The sequence below is a fragment of the Podarcis bocagei genome (genome assembly GCF_964188305.1).
Source record: "Podarcis bocagei genome assembly, chromosome: 2".
NCBI lineage: Eukaryota > Metazoa > Chordata > Lepidosauria > Squamata > Lacertidae > Podarcis > Podarcis bocagei.
The window spans coordinates 60,871,050-60,889,629 of record NC_138126.1 but is presented as its reverse complement, the minus strand read 5'-3'; the positions used below and the strand labels follow the sequence as shown (position 1 = coordinate 60,889,629).

At 42.2% G+C, this 18,580-nt stretch overlaps 1 protein-coding gene across 7 annotated transcripts in view; it reads left to right on the top strand.

Annotated features, from left to right (window-relative positions):
• Positions 1-18,580, top strand: part of SEMA3F (semaphorin 3F) — a 127,425-nt gene that overhangs the window by 68,834 nt on the left and 40,011 nt on the right. For all 7 annotated transcript variants that reach the window (XM_081185861.1, XM_081185867.1, XM_081185863.1 and 4 more), the window contains exons 3-4: positions 15,577-15,737; positions 17,389-17,451. In XM_081185861.1, the coding sequence (XP_081041987.1) occupies positions 15,577-15,737; positions 17,389-17,451 (224 nt within the window). The remainder of the gene's footprint in view (positions 1-15,576; positions 15,738-17,388; positions 17,452-18,580) is intronic.

The following is an 18,580-nucleotide window of genomic DNA, read 5'->3' as shown; positions in this document are numbered from 1 at the left end:
AGGTTCAACTATGCTACCTCTTTAATGTTTTACTGGGATAAGGGAGGCCTATTTAGGGCCATATAGCAATCTTGAACTCAATTCCCATCTCTTGCTGTAATGCAAGCCTGTCTCAGAAGGCAGAGGTTATGTCATGGAAGTGCATCAGTGAACCACATCCTGGTGCCATGCCACTATTGGGGACTGGTGTGCCAAATGAGAGCTACAGGGCCAGTAGCAAATCCAATTTATTCACTGATACAAATGAAATTAGGCAGGCCCAGTGGCAGGGGGCAGGGAGAAGCATGTGAAGAACGCTGGGGCCTCTGCCTCCCTGTGAGGAGGCAGCAGCTGGGGATGAGGCAAAAAAGGCAGAACCTAAACAAGGTTTAATACTGCTTTGGCCTTACTCACCCTTTCCCTATTAACCCCCCTGCTTGCTGTATGGGAGGCCCTCCAAACTGCTGCCCAGCTTCGGTGTTCTGACAGGCAAATTGAGGAAGAAACAGATGTTGGAGCTGCTGCCAGATGCTTCATCCAGATGTTTGTTTGTGTTGAGTGTAGACACAAATACAGACTCACCCCTGTGCTGACATTTGAACATCCACGCTGCTTGAAGGTTGCACATACATTTTCTGCCACACAGAGTCTCAGAAAATGAGAAGATTTGCGTTGACTTGTTCGTGTTTTGTTTAGTGACCATCACATATACTACTTTTCATAGATTTGGTGATGCATGGGCATTCACAACAGGCATACAAGCAAACACATAGACAAACACCCATAATTACATGAGGCTATTTCAAAATACTTTAAAACTATATTCCCTCTCCCCTTTGGTAGGTCTGAAGGTTAGTCTTTTTCTTTCACTGCTATAGAAAAAGAGCAATGTGAGAAAGGAATTTTTTTTAATAGATTACCTTAACAAACACTGTACACAGTTAAAAACGTTAGCAGGATTAATATAACACTTGTAATGTAATAATTCTGTGGTTTTAAATGGAAATTTGAAAATAAATTTGGATAATATTATAAGATGCAGTATAAAAATAAGCATTATGGAAACTACAGAGGTGGGCGGTGGAGAGAAGTCCAAGGATTCAGAGAATCCTGTATATGTATAAAATTGATTGGTTGAAAGGTTAGATACAGACTTCTTCACTGCAATGGTATGACAGAGAAGCACAAGGCTTCTAAAGGTGGTGTTTTGAAAATTGCTTGAAAACTGAAACAACTGAGTACATTTAACTACCCAATAAGGACTGTTATCATTCATGTAATCATATTCCATGCTGGAGTCACAAGGACTGGCTTAAGGCATCGCGTTGCCTGAGGCCAAGGACAAGATACATCCCTCCCATTTCATGTATAGAAGCTGATCCTCTGGCAGCTGAATCCTGCACTGTACCTGAGAGCAACAAGCTAGGCATATGACACCCAGAGATCTGTCCCTATCAGCAGCTTGATGCCACTTGCTTGCTGCTCCTCTTGGTGTCTGATCACTGTCTATCCAGAGCTTTTCAAACTGTGTGTTGCGACACATTAGTGTGTTGGCTGCAGTATGTAGGTATGTTGCCCTAACGCTCCCCGCACTCCTCCTGTGGCTGGAAAGGGCTCGTTTAACCTCCTGTTTGCTCGTAAAACTGCATTACCGTGTCGAGAAATTATGCATGTCCAAAAAGTGTGTCACCAACTTGAAGCGTTTGGAAAGCTCTGGTCTATTCAAACAAATGTTGTGGTTCAGCAACAGTGGTGCCAGTATGTAACATGTGACAAGCAACACATGATAACTCTTGGAGTGCGTCTTATACGTGTCTGCCTCTCCGCTTGCTTGCTTGCTTGCTTGCTTGCTTGCTTGCTTAATCAGGGTCCTTTCCCAATGGTTCTTTCTGTGTCACACTGAAAAAAGGCAGCTAAGCGAGACAGACAAACAGACCAGCAAAAGACAAACATAATCGGTACGAGCTCATTTGGATGAGAATGGCCAAAGGACTCAGGAGGTTAGCTTGTTGGCAGAGGGGCTGCCTTAATCACTCCCCAGCATCAACCACCTGTGACAGCCATCTCACTGTTCTGTATGGCAGAGCTGGCCTAAACTGTAGTAGATTCCCCAACTGGAATGAAAGCTGCATTGTTCCAGAGGCAGTGTTCTGTCATTTGAGTCCCATAGAAATGAGATATTCCCTGCAATAGAAATGCTACTTCAAGGAAATATATTTGTATCTCCTGCAACAAATTTAGAATGCCGCATTTATTGTTTTAGAAATGTTTTATTGGAAAAGCCTTTGATCCACAGTCTTGAATTAGAATACACACATGTTGCATGTACTGCCACTTAGAATACTAGTGATCTCATTTATATTCTATTCTGATATAGTTCCAACAAAGACCACTGAAATGACATAACTACCAGTCTTCAAAATGCTGTGCCAGTTTCACCCATGTTGAAATAAATAGGGCTTGTATGGATGGAGCAGCCTGAGGATTGATGTTAACACAGTCTTTGATACAGTGAAGTTCACACACTGCCATATAGAGACCCACTCTCCTTGTTTGATTGTGTACTGTACACCCATGAAAGGCTCTATCAGGAATTCCTTATTCCTCCCCCCATATTTTTAGTCAGTCACATTCTAAGTACTATAATGAGATAACACTGTATCTTAACAGAGGAAGCTGTTTGGATTGGAAAATGTACCTCTGGCAAACACGTTGATTATAAAGGCTGTGGGGCTGCCTACAGGTAGACAGATTTTGACTGAGTGAAGAAGGATGTTGATGGATATTTTTATTCCCGTTAGATCAAAGTACACATTACATTAACCATGTGTGGTTCCTCTTCACTTGTAGATGTTTCTTTTCTGCAGTCTACAATGGTAGGCTAGTATATTTACCCATGTATGCACACCCACTAACACTTTCCTCTCTGCTAGTTTTCTACCATCAAATTCCTCCCGCCCCTCAGGTTAGCACCACAGGATAAAATATATTTAGGACACACACAACTGGAGTTTGGAGTAGCAAGCTGCATGTAGTTAATATTGTGTGTAGCTTGAGTGTCTTGGTCTCAGCTGAATCCCATTCTCAAGAAACTTAGTTGCTATTTTGTAGAAGCCTTCATCGACGAAAAGCACATTTTTGTGATAGGTGATGCGGTAGTGATGAATTATTGATCCTTGCAAAAGTTCTGTTGACTGAAACCAGGCTGTCCTTTCCTGGGCCACTCCCAAATGTTGGGAAAACTTTTTCTTACTCAGTATGTCTTTTAAAGATGTCATTTACATGGTCCTCCTGCAGCACAAATATCCCCTTCTGTGAGAAGGTGGGAAGGGTATTATGAAGAAGTTCCCTAGGAGTTATATTGATCTGCTGCCTGGTCCACTGCAGTGAACAGAAACAGTGATGCAGGAACAGCCAGCTATATTGCTGTCCTGCCTGCCACTCCGTCTACAGTGGTACCTCGGGTTACATACGCTTTGGGTTCCAAACTCCGCTAACCCAGAAATAGTACCTCAGGTTAAGAACTTTACTTCAGGATGAAAACAGAAATCGTGCAGTGGCAGCGGGAGGCCCCATTAGCTGAAGTGGTACCTCAGGTTAAGAACGGTTTCAGGTTAAGAACGGACCTCTGGAACGAATTAAGTTCTTAACCAGAGGTACCACTGTAATATCCTCTGTCAGGAAGGTCTGGAACTGGAGATGGAAAGAATTCTGCACAGCAAAAGTCTCTTAGGGCATATTCTGGAGATTCCTCCCCCCCTTCCTTGCTGGAAGCACTTGAATGACCTTGAAAGGCTTATTATTTCAGCAATAACTGGCATAGCTGAGATTACAGCAACTCAGCAGAGAAATCAAAATAGGCACATTCCACTGGGCTGCCCCCCCCACCCCCGCAAAAAAATGTCTGCAGAGGGGAGTTAGACTTTCAAAGAAGAGAGTGTCTCATCCCAGTCCAGTATTTTGGAGGCAAAGTCTATGTGGCTGGTGATGGTAGGTGGTCAAATCAACCAGTGTATGCCCTCCACCAGATTGAATAAGAATACCATGCCAGCTGTTGAGAGTCCTGTTTTTCTCAGAAGAGAATGATTAGGTAGCTTTGAGTATTGCCGACACATGAAATATGCGCCAGCTGTTAACCCAATTGTGCACCCTGTATCCCCCCAAGAGGATGTAGCCTGCCTTCATAATATAAAATATTATTGTCATGTTTGTATCTGGTCAGATTTTATTTCTGTATTTATTAAAACATGTATTACTGCCGTTCATCATATTTGGAATGGCGGTTACAAAATAACATTTAAAATCTTTAAAAATAAACTAAGATCTGCACAGATTAAAATGCTTGGATAAACAGAAATGTTTTTTGCTTGGCACTGAAACTATTGCATAGTTGGTGCCAGGCAACCCCCCCCCCAGCACAACCAGGGTGTCATTATTAAGAGAGCCATTTCCTTTGTAGATGAATAATGTACCTCTGAGGGATGGACTACATGAATGATCTTAAAGCCTTACCTTTAAGGAGCTCACAGCAACATATATCTAGGGTTAGACTCTTTTATCATTGAAAGAAGCAGTGATTTGCTCAGGGCCATTTAGTGATTTTCAGTGATATCAGTCCAGGTTGAACAGTCTACCCACTGCCCTACATTAGCTGTCTTAATTCTGATGTCACCCCTAATCATTCAGCAGGCACCCCTAATCCTGTTGAATTTTTGCTTCAGGGGGAAAAAGGAAAGACCTCAGTGAGCCTGGCAGGTGAAAGAGGGATAAGATAGTGCAGGGTGAGTAAGAACAGGAGTAGATGGAGAGTATAACTAGACAGAGTAAAGCCTGTTATATTTCTGGTGACACTGAGGGTGATAATGAAACCCTGGCTTGCACCCAAGGCATCTGTAGCACTCCTGGCTGCCATCTGTGTGCCTCATTTAGTGACTGAATATTCATGACCCTCATTAAACTCTTTCAAATACTTCCCCAGCAGAGGAGCTAAAAATAACTTGGGGAAGGGGGAGGGTCGCCCCCTTTATATTCTATAAAGCACCCAGAATCTGGTTAAGATAGGAGCCTCTAGTTATGACAAGCAGCCTTTTCTTACTAGCCTTGGCTCCCAAATGAGTCTGCAAAATGAAAAGTATTACCACCACTCCACAATGTCCAAATGGCAACATGGTCCTTCTCATCCTGGCTCTCTGTGCTTTCACTCCTTTTTCTGCCTCTTCTTCCTTTCCTGACTGAGCTCCCAAGCATTCAGAGAGGCTGTATTGAGGGCACTTGCCTGTCTCTTAAGAGGCTGTGATTAGAGACTGCTATAGCTTGTTACAGATATGAGGGGAACCATGTGGTCTCTAGGAACTTCCTGCAAGTATAGGAAAGATGTTCAGACTTGAAATAAAATTTTGCACAAAGTTTAAATTTGGAAAAACTCCTGAAGTTATATTTTTGTTGTTGAATAACCATAATTATTTAAATTTTCATTCAGAATTTGAATTAGATACTCCCTTTAAAAGAAAACCCTGTCAGTTCTGGTTATTTTTTAGGCAATAGTGTTGCCTAGTAAATTTCTTTTCTACCTTGTTTCCCCCATCAATCCTTTACCTCTAACTGCATCCATAACTATCCATAACTATTACTGATAACGTTGTAGAGGGGCTGAAAGCAATTCCCTCCCTCCCCCAAACCCCTGATTTTCCCCAATCAGATTTGAGATGGGAGAAATGCACGTAACAGAATGGAAGATACATACATGTAAGGTAAGAGCTGACAGACGGCAGGAGTGGATTGATAGAGTTGGCTAGCTGCCATCTCAAGCAGTGAAGCAACTAATGTCGCATATCTTACTGGGATTCCTGAGGAATGACATCTGCATTGTTCATTTTTTCAAGAAGACAAATGCAATAGCAGAAGCACTGAGCATGCAGTCTCAGGGCCTCTAAACAAAAAATATTTCTTTCTGTGATTGCTTCTTCACACGCACTTTTAAACTATTCAGTTGTGCTTTTGCCCAAAACTTTAAAATACTAATTTCAATGCAACTCCATTCATGTAGACTAATTCAAGGCCACTGAAACTTTCTGAGTTGTAGCCCCTTTCCATGATGCAAGATTGGGGTATCTACCTCAGGTGTAGGATGGCCACTTGTGTACATCACCAGAAAAGGAGACACAGATTTACATAACAATTGCACATGCTGATTCATATGTATTGGTGCAAATCTAGAAATGACCACTCTAATTTAAATAGAAATGCAATGCATCCCATTATAATGAACTGGAGTCCAACAACATCAGGAGGGACACAGGTTCCCCATTCCTGAAATAAATGTATTCTGAAAGAGTATCCTCTGTAAAGTAGGATATATAACTACCCTACTCAAGTAGAAAATTTTGGATGCTGTTACAGGACAAGAAATTATAAGCTGTAATAACTAGAAGTATTGTTATCCTCTTGAAGGTGAAGGAACCACTTAGAATATTATGTTCCAAGCATCAAACTGTATATAGCTAGACCCAATGAGCTGTTTCTTATAATGTAAGAGAAGGGCACTTAACTCTTAGATATCTTAGCTGTTGGATGGGTACATCACTCTTGAAGAGCATCACACCAAAAAATAACACTCTGGTGTGGTTCACTACACCACCTGATTTTTTCTGTTCTTCCATTCGGTCTCAAAACTAGAAGAAAGCAGTAATGTGGTGAAGTTCGTACCCTTTGAGATTGGTGGAGCAGATGTGTTTTTAAGAACTGTGTCTTGTCCCAAAAACTGTTGGTATAATTTATTTGTTTAAATAAGTTATATGCCACCTTTCAATATAAATATCTAACACCAGAAGGTTCAAATTATAGCAGGATGCAACAGCCCTGGGAATTTGTCATCTGTGCACTAGAGGCTCAGAAACAGAGGGATTATATCCCTGTGATGCGCATGTGCACACAAAAACACATACGTGTACCAGCACCACCAACTATGTGTCCATACTTATAAGAGTTCAGATTTGCAGCACTTGTCAGCTATACTGTCAACCTCCTCCTCTAAATTAATAACAGGTTAAACTGTGTGTGGCAATACTCCTTGCAAACCAACTGGATGTGTCATTTTATAATGAATTGTGTCATTCCCCAGCTGCTTTTAGGATCAGGGAGGGTTCCTAGCTTGTTGCCAATGTCATTTGCTGTATCCCCATGTCAAACATGTTGTTAAATTATGTGAGGCACACGCAGCTGGCTCACAGTGCCAGAGAGGCACGAGAGCCTTGCAGGGGTTATGTGTGGAGAGTGTTCTTTTGGATACTTTCCTTCTAAGAGCTCTCAGCAGGAACCTTATACTAGGAGTCTTTATTAAATGGCCTGAAGCCAAGGACAACAGCAGGCAAGGATCCAAGCAGGGGACAGGTAGTAAGGAGGAGAGAGAGGTGTGAGCAGCTTGGGCACATTCCAAGGAGATCACATATTCACCAGCTCCGGAGCCCAGCACTGTTAAAGAGACAGGACAAGTGCACAATTTCCTGCACAGCTTTGCCAAAAAGGGTATGTCTCTGCCTAGATAATACCATTTGGGAATTTTCATCAGTGCTGTTCTGCAAACAACAAGTCTAAGATACTGGAATACGTTAGAAAAGCCGTTTTGTGCCCAATTGGATACAACAGGTGGTACATGTTATGTGCCCCTGTGGTACACCAGGTCAGCTCTGCTTCCCCCTCACTCCTTTTGGCATGAGTGAGTTTCTGTTTGTACTCTTTCTCATGTTTTCTAATCTTGAGCAGTCTAACCCAACTAACCACTGAGTTGCAAGTAAGTTCCTCCCAGTCTCCTGGCTCCGATTTGTAGATGCAGTACTTGGACTCTCAGCTCAATTATTGTCAAAAGCTTTATTCCAAAGTTCACTACACAGTCTAAACATAGATCAAGTTATAGGTGCACAGGTCTCGAAGATACATAACTAGGTGCAAGCTGAGATGTTGTCTCAACACTTGACACACTCTTGGCTCTCCTTTTGAAGAGCAGGGTGGGCACAATCATTTGGATGGGTGGGCAAACAAATGGGTACTACTGCAAGTCAGCTGGGTCTGCTTACAGTGGCCCAGCCGACAGTGAACCCTTAGATGATGTTGTCAGGGTTGGTGCAGCTGGTTCACTGACCAACCTAGGATCAGATGCCTCATAGAATCATAGAATCATACTTTCCCGCTGGAGCAGTACCTATTTGTCTACTTGCACTTTCTGGTGTGCTTTCGAACTGGTAGGTTGGGGAGGAGCTGGGAATGAGCAACAGGAGCTCACCCCGTCGCGGGGATTCGAACCTGCCGACCTTCTGATCAGCAAGCCAAAGAGGCTCAGTGGTTTAGACCACAGTGCCACCCGCGTCAGATGGCTCTAGGGTCGTGCTTTCTCTTGACAAACCACTGAGCTCCTACCAAGCATCAAAGCATTCTCAGCGTCAGGCTCCACACACTATTCCCAATCCTCCTTCTCCTTGAACCAACCTTGCCAAAAAGTCTCCATGAGGCTCATGATAATCAAGGCTTTTACCAGCCATGTCTCTAGTCCCAGGGAAAACACAGCAATGCCCTGTCATGAACCCAGAGCTCTTCATAGTTTGTTCACTGACTATATAGACAGACCTCTCCCAGTCCGAATGAACATATCAGTGTCCCATTTCCCTGTTTACAGTATGAAAATCAGGCATCCTTGTAATGCTGCAAAGGTAAATCATGAATCAGGCCACATGAACTTCAGAGAAGGTTCTGGGACATTTGCAAGATACTACTCTGATAATCAAATCTTACCCTTCTGATGTCTTTGGGGATTTGAAAAGACAAATATGGACGTAACATTGGGAGAGTCTCAGGTGCAGGGAGAGTAAGAGCATTCCTTAGATACACCTGAAAACCTGAGCTTGTTTACACTAGTCTAAGTTTCCAGCAACCTCCAGCTATGGTGGATAGATGCAAGGGAAAGAGAAATTATAAACTGCTTAGCATGGAATTGTGTCTCCAGCTAGTGGCTGGTTGCAGTGAAGGTATGAAATTCTGTCCTGTGAAGATGGTTTCCCTCTATTGGCGATTTTGTTGGTCAATGTGCAACAAAGAAGAGGTGGCATTGATACAATAATGGCTAGAACTGATGGGATAATTGGTACTCTTTGCAGTGTATATCTCATGCCTTTAAAAAGTTTGCAGTTCAGTCAAGCAGCAAAAACGATATCATACAGCTCCAGAGGTGATGGTGACACCAGGAAGAAGCAAACTAGTTAAGCCAACAAATGCTGAAGTTTATCTGGTGAATGAACCTGTTCACAGAATTCAAGGCCGTTTTGGAAACAATGCATTGCTGAAAGCCACAGGGCTAATCCAGCTTTTTGTTCCCCCTTCCATAGCCAACCTCTGGTCCATGACCAAATCTTAGTTCCCTCTCATGGCAACTAAGCTTCTTTTCACAGCCTCTTATGAGGGATTCTGTCAAAGGCTTTTTGAAAGTGCAAATAAAATGGTGCCCCATAATTCCCCTTTAGCCGCTGCTGCTTTGTGGACTCATTAATAATGTATGAGGCCAACTTCATCTCCGTGTTTCCAAACACAAGCATCCTGCCCCGATTCACCTCCCCATCCCCTCAAAGCTAAGTGAATTGTTTTCTTCAGCAGATGAGACTTTATGAATTGTTTGGCCTTATGCATGCATGAGGTAGCAATGAAGGGGACTTCAGCCAATACGTGCCATAATCTTGTCTGTAGATTTGTTAAATATTTATTTTATTTAGTTCATTTGAATTTAGTTCAGCTATGTACCTGCAGCATGTGTTGCTGATAGAGACACATTCCAGAATTTCTACAAAGACAGCCAAGCACATCCTTAAATACACAATGAGTTAATCTGCCGTTGCTTATGAAGAATTAACCTTCTTTGTCACTTAGCCGTTCTAACAAATTAAAATATTACTGTGGGTAGTAGCCAATGAGAGTCCTACTCAGAGTAGAACCTTTGAAATTAATGGAAATGACTAATTTTAAACTGTTGATTTCAGTGGGTCTTCTCTGAGTATACTGTACCTCCGGTTAAGAACTTAATTCGTTCCGGAGGTCCGTTCTTAACCTGAAACTGTTCTTAACCCGAGACACCACTTCAGCTAACGGGGCCTCCTGCTGCTGCTGTGCCGCCAGAGCACGATTTCTGTTCTCATCCTGAAGCAAAGTTCTTAACCCGAGGTACTATTTCTGGGTTAGCGGAGTCTGTAACCTGAAGCGTATGTAACCCAAGGTACCACTGTAGTTGGATACAATCCTGTGATTCTGCAGGGCAGATTCTGGAACATACACATTTTTAGGGACATGCACCAAACAGTTGCAGCCAGTTTTGAATACCTGCCTTGTATTAAATAGACACAATACCGTAATTTAAATTGTGATGGTTAATTGTTAGTATATTCTTCTCCCTGCACAGAGCAGCTGCATAACTATTCCCTTAGTAGCTGCCTAACTTCCTCACAAAGTCCTTTTTTGTTACAACTGGAGCCAGACCTCTTCTTAAGCAGCTTTGCCAGCTTCTCTGGAATCACCCAGCACAGAAGGTATCACTTTTGATTAGTTCTACAGATTGGCTAAGAGCCACACACCTCTGCTTTTCTTTTGAGGCCAGAGGCAGGGAGAATGCGAGTTCCTTCTGTCAGGACACTTGAGAATGGAGCTAAACACACACACATGTATGTTTATGTTCACAAAGACCCATTTGGAGGGGTGACTATTTGGAGTGAAGAAGCAGCAGGTGGGAAAAAGTTAAGCATCTCCTCAAAAATCACCTTAGAAACAACAGCTGTCGGGCACTTATTATACGCGTATAAGTGTAATATGTAGTTCTGTCCTCAGTCACACTCTTTGGCGATCCAAAGCAGACTCCCTTACCAGGGCCAGCCTGCATATCTGGAGGTTTGTGTCAAGTCTGCTGTCAGTTTCCCCCTCTTGGTGTTTTATATACTTTGTACCTTATTTCCTTTCCTTATTTCATTTGTAATGGGGTTCTTCTGGTCTGTCTTCTAAGCCCAGATAGTCTTCAACTTTTAAAATGAAATTTTCTGGTGCATTGACAGGACATAGGAATAGAGCTCCTGCCTGGGGTAGAGATGAGTAGTTCTGGGGAGGTTTGGGTTGAAGGCCAGTAATGTCTGGTGGGACCCTGCAGGTTTTCAATGCATCCAGGGCATGGGTTAAAAAGGTGTTGTTTACTTAGATGAGGTAATAACTTAAATGTTAGGTAATAACAATAATAGTTATATCCCCCCCACCCCCCACTTTTCTGGCTTTTCTCCTGCCACCTGAAGATACTTTATAGAGCAATTTCCAGAGAAGTAGCTATGTTAGTCTATTATAGAAGAAAGAATGGAAACTCTTGTACCACCCACCTTAAAGTCCAACAAATTTATAATGACAAAAGTTTGCATGGACTCAAGATGCCTCTCCCAAAGGAGCCATTCAACTTGGCATCCCTTCTCTCTTTCCTCTCACTATGGGAAGTATTTGCATGAATCCAGAGCAAGGAATTTCAAGTAGTGGCATCAGATTTTGGAACTTCTGACCAAAGGACGTATTTGTAAGCACAAATTTCTGCAGATTGGTGGAAAATATACTCTCTGGGAAGGATTTTTTATCTCCTGTCTACTTTAGTGACACGTTACTTAAATAATGACAACTTTTCTGATTGGTTTATTACAGCTGTTTTTTGTTGTCTGTTAGCCATCCTCCCTGTTTATTCCATTGTGGTTTATTTCACTATATATAGCAGGTCTGGAGAGCCAAGTGTCTCTCTCCAGGCCTCTTTATCTGCCCTTCATGACTCACTCTGGCCCAGGCCCCTCTCTCCACACTCTTCCTTGGGTGCTTTTGCCTGGTTGACCTGCATTTGTGAACTGTGACAATGCCTCTTCCTTGCTTGGATGGAGGATGGAGGGTTTCTTTTGGCAGTGGCTGAATTTTACTGTAGAAACCTAGATCTTCAATATATCCCAAAATAAATCTTATTGGAGATACTGGTAATATACACGAATAAATCCTTCCAATAAACAGATTGTTTTTGTTGTCCAAATCTGTTTTGTACAGAACAGGTCATAGTAACCATGTGCATGAAATCTCATAGTGATGAAACATACAAAGTGCACCTTTGAGATTCTGGAATTTTCCAGTGTGGTGGAAAAGCCAGTGTGGTGTAGTGGTTAAGAGCGGTAGTCTCGTAATCTGGGGAACCGGGTTCACGTCTCTGCTCCTCCACATGCAGCTGCTGGGTGACCTTGGGCCAGTCACACTTCTTTGAAGTCTCTCAGCCCCACTCACCTCACAGAGTGTTTGTTGTGGGGGAGGAAGGGAAAGGAGAATGTTAGCCGCTTTGAGACTCCTTAAAGGGAGTGAAAGGCGGGATATCAAATCCAAACTCCTCCTCCTCCTCCTCCTCCTCCTCCTCCTCTTCTTCTTCTTCTTCTTCTTCTTCTTCTTCTTCCCCTGCAGTCCTACACTTCCTTCTTTGTCCTCTGATCTTTTTACTCTTATAGTGTCTTTTCAGCTCCTTCTCTTTATGTCACTGGCTGATCTGTTCGGATGCTACAGGATAGCTTTGTAGGCTAAAGAGTCATGGCCTGTTGGCAGCCTCTACTTAGCTGCTCTGATGTCAGAGGGGCCTGGCATCTGCAGCCTAAGCAGCTGAGCTGTTTTGGGGATTAACAGGATTAGGGAATTTCCCTAATAAACTATTGTTAAATTAAATCACGTAATGATTGCCAGGAAACACTGTGGGTTTCAAAGTAATCCTTGTTGCTGTAGATGAGTAAGCAATTTCAAAAACCAAGCAGAAGACTCTTTCTGCTGATGTACATGATGATGATAATACTAATAGCTGGTCTAGAATTTGTTTTAAAATCCTTTTATCCTTTGAGTTCCAACTTTCTGTAGTGGTGAGCAAGGAAGGCAACAACTTGAAGATGATGATGATAATGATAATGTATTCCCTTATCCTCAAAGAGGAAGGGGAAACAGAGGTCTGAGTAAGCAACAGTTCAAGCCCTTGTTATATTTAATATGAAAAGGTCCCCTACAAGTATATATTCCCTGCCTGTGAAGTTCACAGTGGCAAGAAATGACTCCAGCCCTACTGCATGCCCTCCTCCCAGTGAAAATGCTAGGATGGTGGACATGTGTTCTATATTAGAGCCTGTTGTGGTCCAAGTTCAGTTTTAAGGTAAAAAATTAGTAACCTTGAAGTTCTCCAGCCACATTTATGTCTCTGCATAGCCTACTGAGCAAGCACAAAGATCACATGGTCACCATCTGTTTAAATTAGAGTGGTTGTTTGTAAAATTGGATAGATAAATTAGCATACACATTTCCCCCTGCAAATCTGTGTCCTTTCTGCCCTCTTTTTAGATAAAGCATTTCCTCTTTTTTGGCAACATGCAAATGGCCACTCTAGTGGCATCACTCCTGCACAAGCAAAAGGGCATGTGGTCTAGTGTGTAATGTGTTGGACCTGGGTCTAAGGATTTGGTGGAACCTAGGCCTTGCAATGTCATGGACGCATCAGTGGCTTAGAAAAATTGTTACCATGAATAATGTATTTAATTCTTTATTATTATTATTATTATTATTATTATTATTATTATTATTATTATTATTTGTAAATTTATGCAATATCAAAGAAAACAGGAAAATTATAATGACCCATTGTACAGGGTGAGTCCTTTAAAAGAGGCCCCGTGGATACAGAATACACATGTTCCACGGAGCCTCTTTTAAAAGACCCACCCTGTATGCATATGCTAGATAAAAAATTCAAGTCACTTTGCATGTGAAGCTGCTCCCACTTCTCTTCTTTGCTGGGAGGGAGGCCAACTTTCTGGATTATTTATTTCAGGAAAGGGCCTTTTCAGATGGAATTAATTTGTTTATCCCCATACTGTGTTGATCAGTCTGCCCTTACACCCATCAGTTGGAACTCAGTGCAGTTATACTGTAACAATTGTTGTTAATGATCAATCTGCTTGCATCTGAACTTTGGCTTTGGTTGAAAGAGAGCCTCCCCCCAAAGGCATAGTGGAATGTCAGCTGAAAGTGAAGGTGTGAGATCAGTGCCATATGCAGGTCAGGTGCCGCCTGGCTAATTCTTGGACACTGCAGATTTAAGATATAGGTGCAGTATTACTCAAGAGTACTTATTTGTGAATATCTTGTGGGTTCTGTGCATGGACAGAGATACTACTTTCTTTTTTAATTTAAAAAACCTATTAGTTTCAAAACAAATGTTTTGTAAATACATTAACAGAAAAACAAACATGGGTTTGTGGATCAGGACTAGCCCTTGGGACCAGTTGACAGTGCTTAGACAGGCTAGTACTGCAGCCTGGATGGCACCCTTGAATGCAGAACAAAAGAGTGAGAAGAGTACTAGAGCACGAATAATGGAAACCCCATCCTGCCTTCTTACCTGTAAACTCACTTGCTATGAAACGAAATTCCCCTTTCACAGTTTATGAGCAAAATTGGCCAAGGGTGGCCTGTATTGGCTGGAACAAAACGTCTAATACATTGCCTAAGATTGGGCAAAAACTTGTGCACTGTGTGACTCAAATTGATAAATTCAGACTAAGCCTTTTCCTAAACCCTTCTACTTTTCAATCTAGTCATCAGGTGAGAAACATTCAGTGAGCAAAACCGTGGGGAAAGTGGACTCAAGATTGAAGTCTTGTATGTTAGTCATTGCCATTTGTTAACCTGTCCAGGGGGGCGGGAGGGGGGATATCACACAGTTTCCTTTCTACCTGCCAGGGATCTTTTTCAGTTCTTTTGGCACCTGAAATCAGTGCTTTTTTCTGGGGAGTACGCAGGGGTACGCATACCCCTAAACATTTTGTGAATCTAAGTTTGGCCTCATTGAGGATCAGTATTTCAGTATGAGTAGGGAAATGAGAGTACCCCTAAACATTTTTTAAAGAAAAAAGCACTGCCTGAAATAATTAGTGCCCCATGACAGAGTGATGTGTGCACAACAGTTCACACATGAGAATGTCAGACTCTGAGAGTACAAATGGCTAACATTGAAGAGCTGGGCTCCTGGAGTTGCAATTCACAGCTTTGTAGAATCTTACTTTGGTCCAGAGCTTCTGTAATTAAGTACATACATATTTCCTGCTTGATGGGTTCTTGTTATGCATTGTGGTTGCAGCTTCCAGATTACATTCAGACCTTTGCTAATTCTTTGGCACAATCAGTGTTAGGCTGATGTACTACAGGCCTCAGAAATGGATCCTATATTCCAATATGAGTGTGCCTAAACTCATTGGTTTTCAATGGGTTCAGCCACATCTAAATGCATAGGATTAAGCTGGTGTAGTCTGATGAACCAAACTGTATTAAGAAATAGGATAGTTGCCAGGTGTGTAATTTATTGACATGGATTGCAGGCAAGTATTTAATTGCATCTAAGAGATAAATGTGCTCCAGTGTTTGGGGAACCTGATGGTTAGTTCCAAATCATTCTTGTTACTTATAGAGATGTATATGTTGCACCAGGAAACACAGGATGAGCCATTTAATATAACTCTTGCCTGGTATTTTTCCTCTCACCAGAGCTCAAAGCCACCAGCACTGCCCATTTCTTCAATTTCCTGCTCAACTCAACCGATTATCGTATTCTACTGAAAGATGAAGATCACGACCGCATGTATGTGGGGAGCAAAGACTACATCCTATCCCTGGATCTTCATGATATCAACCGGGAGCCCCTGATTGTAAGGGTATTTCTCATTTTGTACGAGGAGCAGACAAGGAACATCTGGAAGGCTTTGTGGGGTGGAGGGCTGCAAAATGACCAACTATTTCCATGTGATGAGTATGGATTAGTAGAGTGGGTTCAGGGGCACATTTCTAGTTTTGAGAGAATGCTATGGATACCAGTCATAAAATGGCTGCTGCCAGGGGGAGTGGCTTGACACAACATTGGGAATACTGGGAATATTCCTATATATCAAAACATCAACTGATTGGTTGACCTGGGAGACCAGGGTTCAAATCACCACTCAGTCATGAAGTCCACTGGGCGATTTTGGGCCAGTCACTCAGACTAACCCTGCCTCACAGGATTTCTGTGAGGATATAATGATGAAGGGTAGAACTATGTATGCCACCTTGAGCTGCCTAGGGAATATTATTGTGAAAATGAAAATAAATACACCCTTCAGAGCAAGAAAAACAACAAGACAAGTCTCAAGGCAAGTATCTCCTTTGCCACCGCCTCCCCCACTCTAAATCAAGTTCAAGGAACAGCAGGAAGGCAGTCAATGAAGCAAGTGGGAATGGCATCCCAGTTGTCTCTTCTCTGCCTACCCCCCACAATGCCCTCCAGAGCTAGAAACAGGGAAAACAGACCCATCACTGATTCTCATGGAAGACGTTAAATGCTCTTGCTATTTCTTTTTAGGGCTGATCCAGGTGATTAGTCAATGTGTACCCTGACTATATTTTGGTCTCACAAAATATATAAAAGTTCTTACAGAACTGTTAGTTTTACAGAATAAATATTCTTCATTAGACATTTTAGTTGCTTGCTACCCAAAGGCCTCCAAGCAACATGTAACACCATGCTATGCAACACTATTTATGCAAGGCACAGCGGAAAGGCAAAAGTGTGATATACAGAGTCCACATGTAATTGTTGGGTGGAAGTAGCCATGCTGCAGTGGGATAGCCTTGCTGAGGAGAATCATGGCCACTTCTGTTTTCATCTGATGGGAGAAATACAGTTCAGTCCTGGAGAGGGGAAAGCACACAACACTCTTCAAATAACTTCTCTTATCAACAAATTACTAAAATGCAGAGACATCGTCAGCATGAGCAGTGGCTTGCAGGGCTACATGAACATACCCGAGAGTGAGTGCTTAATTTCTAAAGAGCATTTTTAAATAAAGTTTTATTTATAAAAAGATTAAAATTAATCTTCTTAAAAGTAACAAGATGATGAAGGTGCAAAAGGAGTCACTATCACTGCTGTTGCTACAAAGCAACAATCCACTAGGTGTCTGTGACACTTCCATGCAGCATCTTGTAACAAAATTGATGCATTTTTGTCACACCAAAGGGTGGGTGAATTAGTTTCTCACAAATATTGTGGGAAATGTGATACTCCCTTCACCCAAAGTGTTACCTTTAGAAAACACAAATGAACCTGACAAATGAACGCTTGATGCCATACAAATTGATAATTTTGAAAGGTCCTTAGTGACCAGTGCTTTAAATTAAAATCCACCTTCCCAGAAAACTTGATGGTTTGGGATTAGATTTAGAAGTGGGATAGATACATCCACCCCTTTTAAATATTTATCTTAGCATGATTCTGTGGAGAATTATAATTAAAAGGCTGAAGGTTTTGTATTGTTTTGGCAGATCCACTGGCCTGCGTCTCAACAAAGGATAGAAGAGTGCGTTCTTTCAGGGAAGAACAGTAATGTAAGTACTTCTTGTATGGTCTTCAGTTTTATAGAGGATGTGGGAAAAGAGTGGAGGCAAAGGAATGCTAGTAACGTGGTAGGATGATGAAAGCTGTCCTTCTGAAGCTTCCTTCCTCCCAAGATCTTTAAGACTTAAAGCCGCCAAGCAGTGGCAATTTGTATTGCTCACACCACCTCAGGGATACGCAATATGAGCAAATGATGATGCCCTATTGCCTATGACTGCCCTCCTCACTTCCTGTTTATTCCTGAGTCACAAAAACCCTGGTTCCTTGTGCTGCACATTCATGTACACAAGCTAAAGCCATGGTCATAATTCCTTGAGTACCTGTACAAAAGTTTCCAGCATTTGAGCAGAAACATTTACGTCTGTGTGGGTGTTTCAGAAACCCTAAAATACAACACAAATTTTAGTATGTGATGAAGTGTCAGTGCTCTGTTTGTAGTTGGAAAAGCTAAAATAGCAAAGACGGAATTAAATAGAAAGATTTTGAAGAAAATGACATCACCATTGTAAAACTTTGCTAGTTTCTGGAAGCTAAAGTGCAGTGCAGTTGGTGATGAAGTCATCTTTTGGTCACAGGGTTCTGCTTAGCACTGGAATTGAGTGCAGCTGTAAACTTGCACTTCCCAACCTCTGTTACAAGAGGATATAATCATGGCCAAGTTAGCCAACTCTTGTGTCTTGTGCAATCTTTCTAAAGGCAAGGGCTGCTAACACTTCTAGGGGGTTATGGAATGTTGATGTATGGCACATGAAAGTGAAGATGCCTTGTCAGCAGTACTTTAAAGGAACTGGGGGTTTTGCCCAACCCCAGTTAAGTCTATCAGCAGTAACGTGTACTAAATTTCAGTAGGAGGAAGCAAGAGGTCAAAGGGTTACCAAGCTGTTTCCTACAAGGCGCAGTCAGCCTTTGGCCAGCTGACCTTGAACTCTGTCCTCTTGGGATTTCTCTGCTGCTACTGTTTGGGGCTCAGTCTTAGAGCAGCTAAGCTGGCTTAGTAAAGGAAACTGTTTGCTTGCATTTTCCCATCCTACTGAACTCTGTTATCATGGCCCCAGCCCAGTACTGTTTTGATTTGCCTAACTAGAGGTTTGAGGCAAAGAGGAAACATGAGATGTGAGA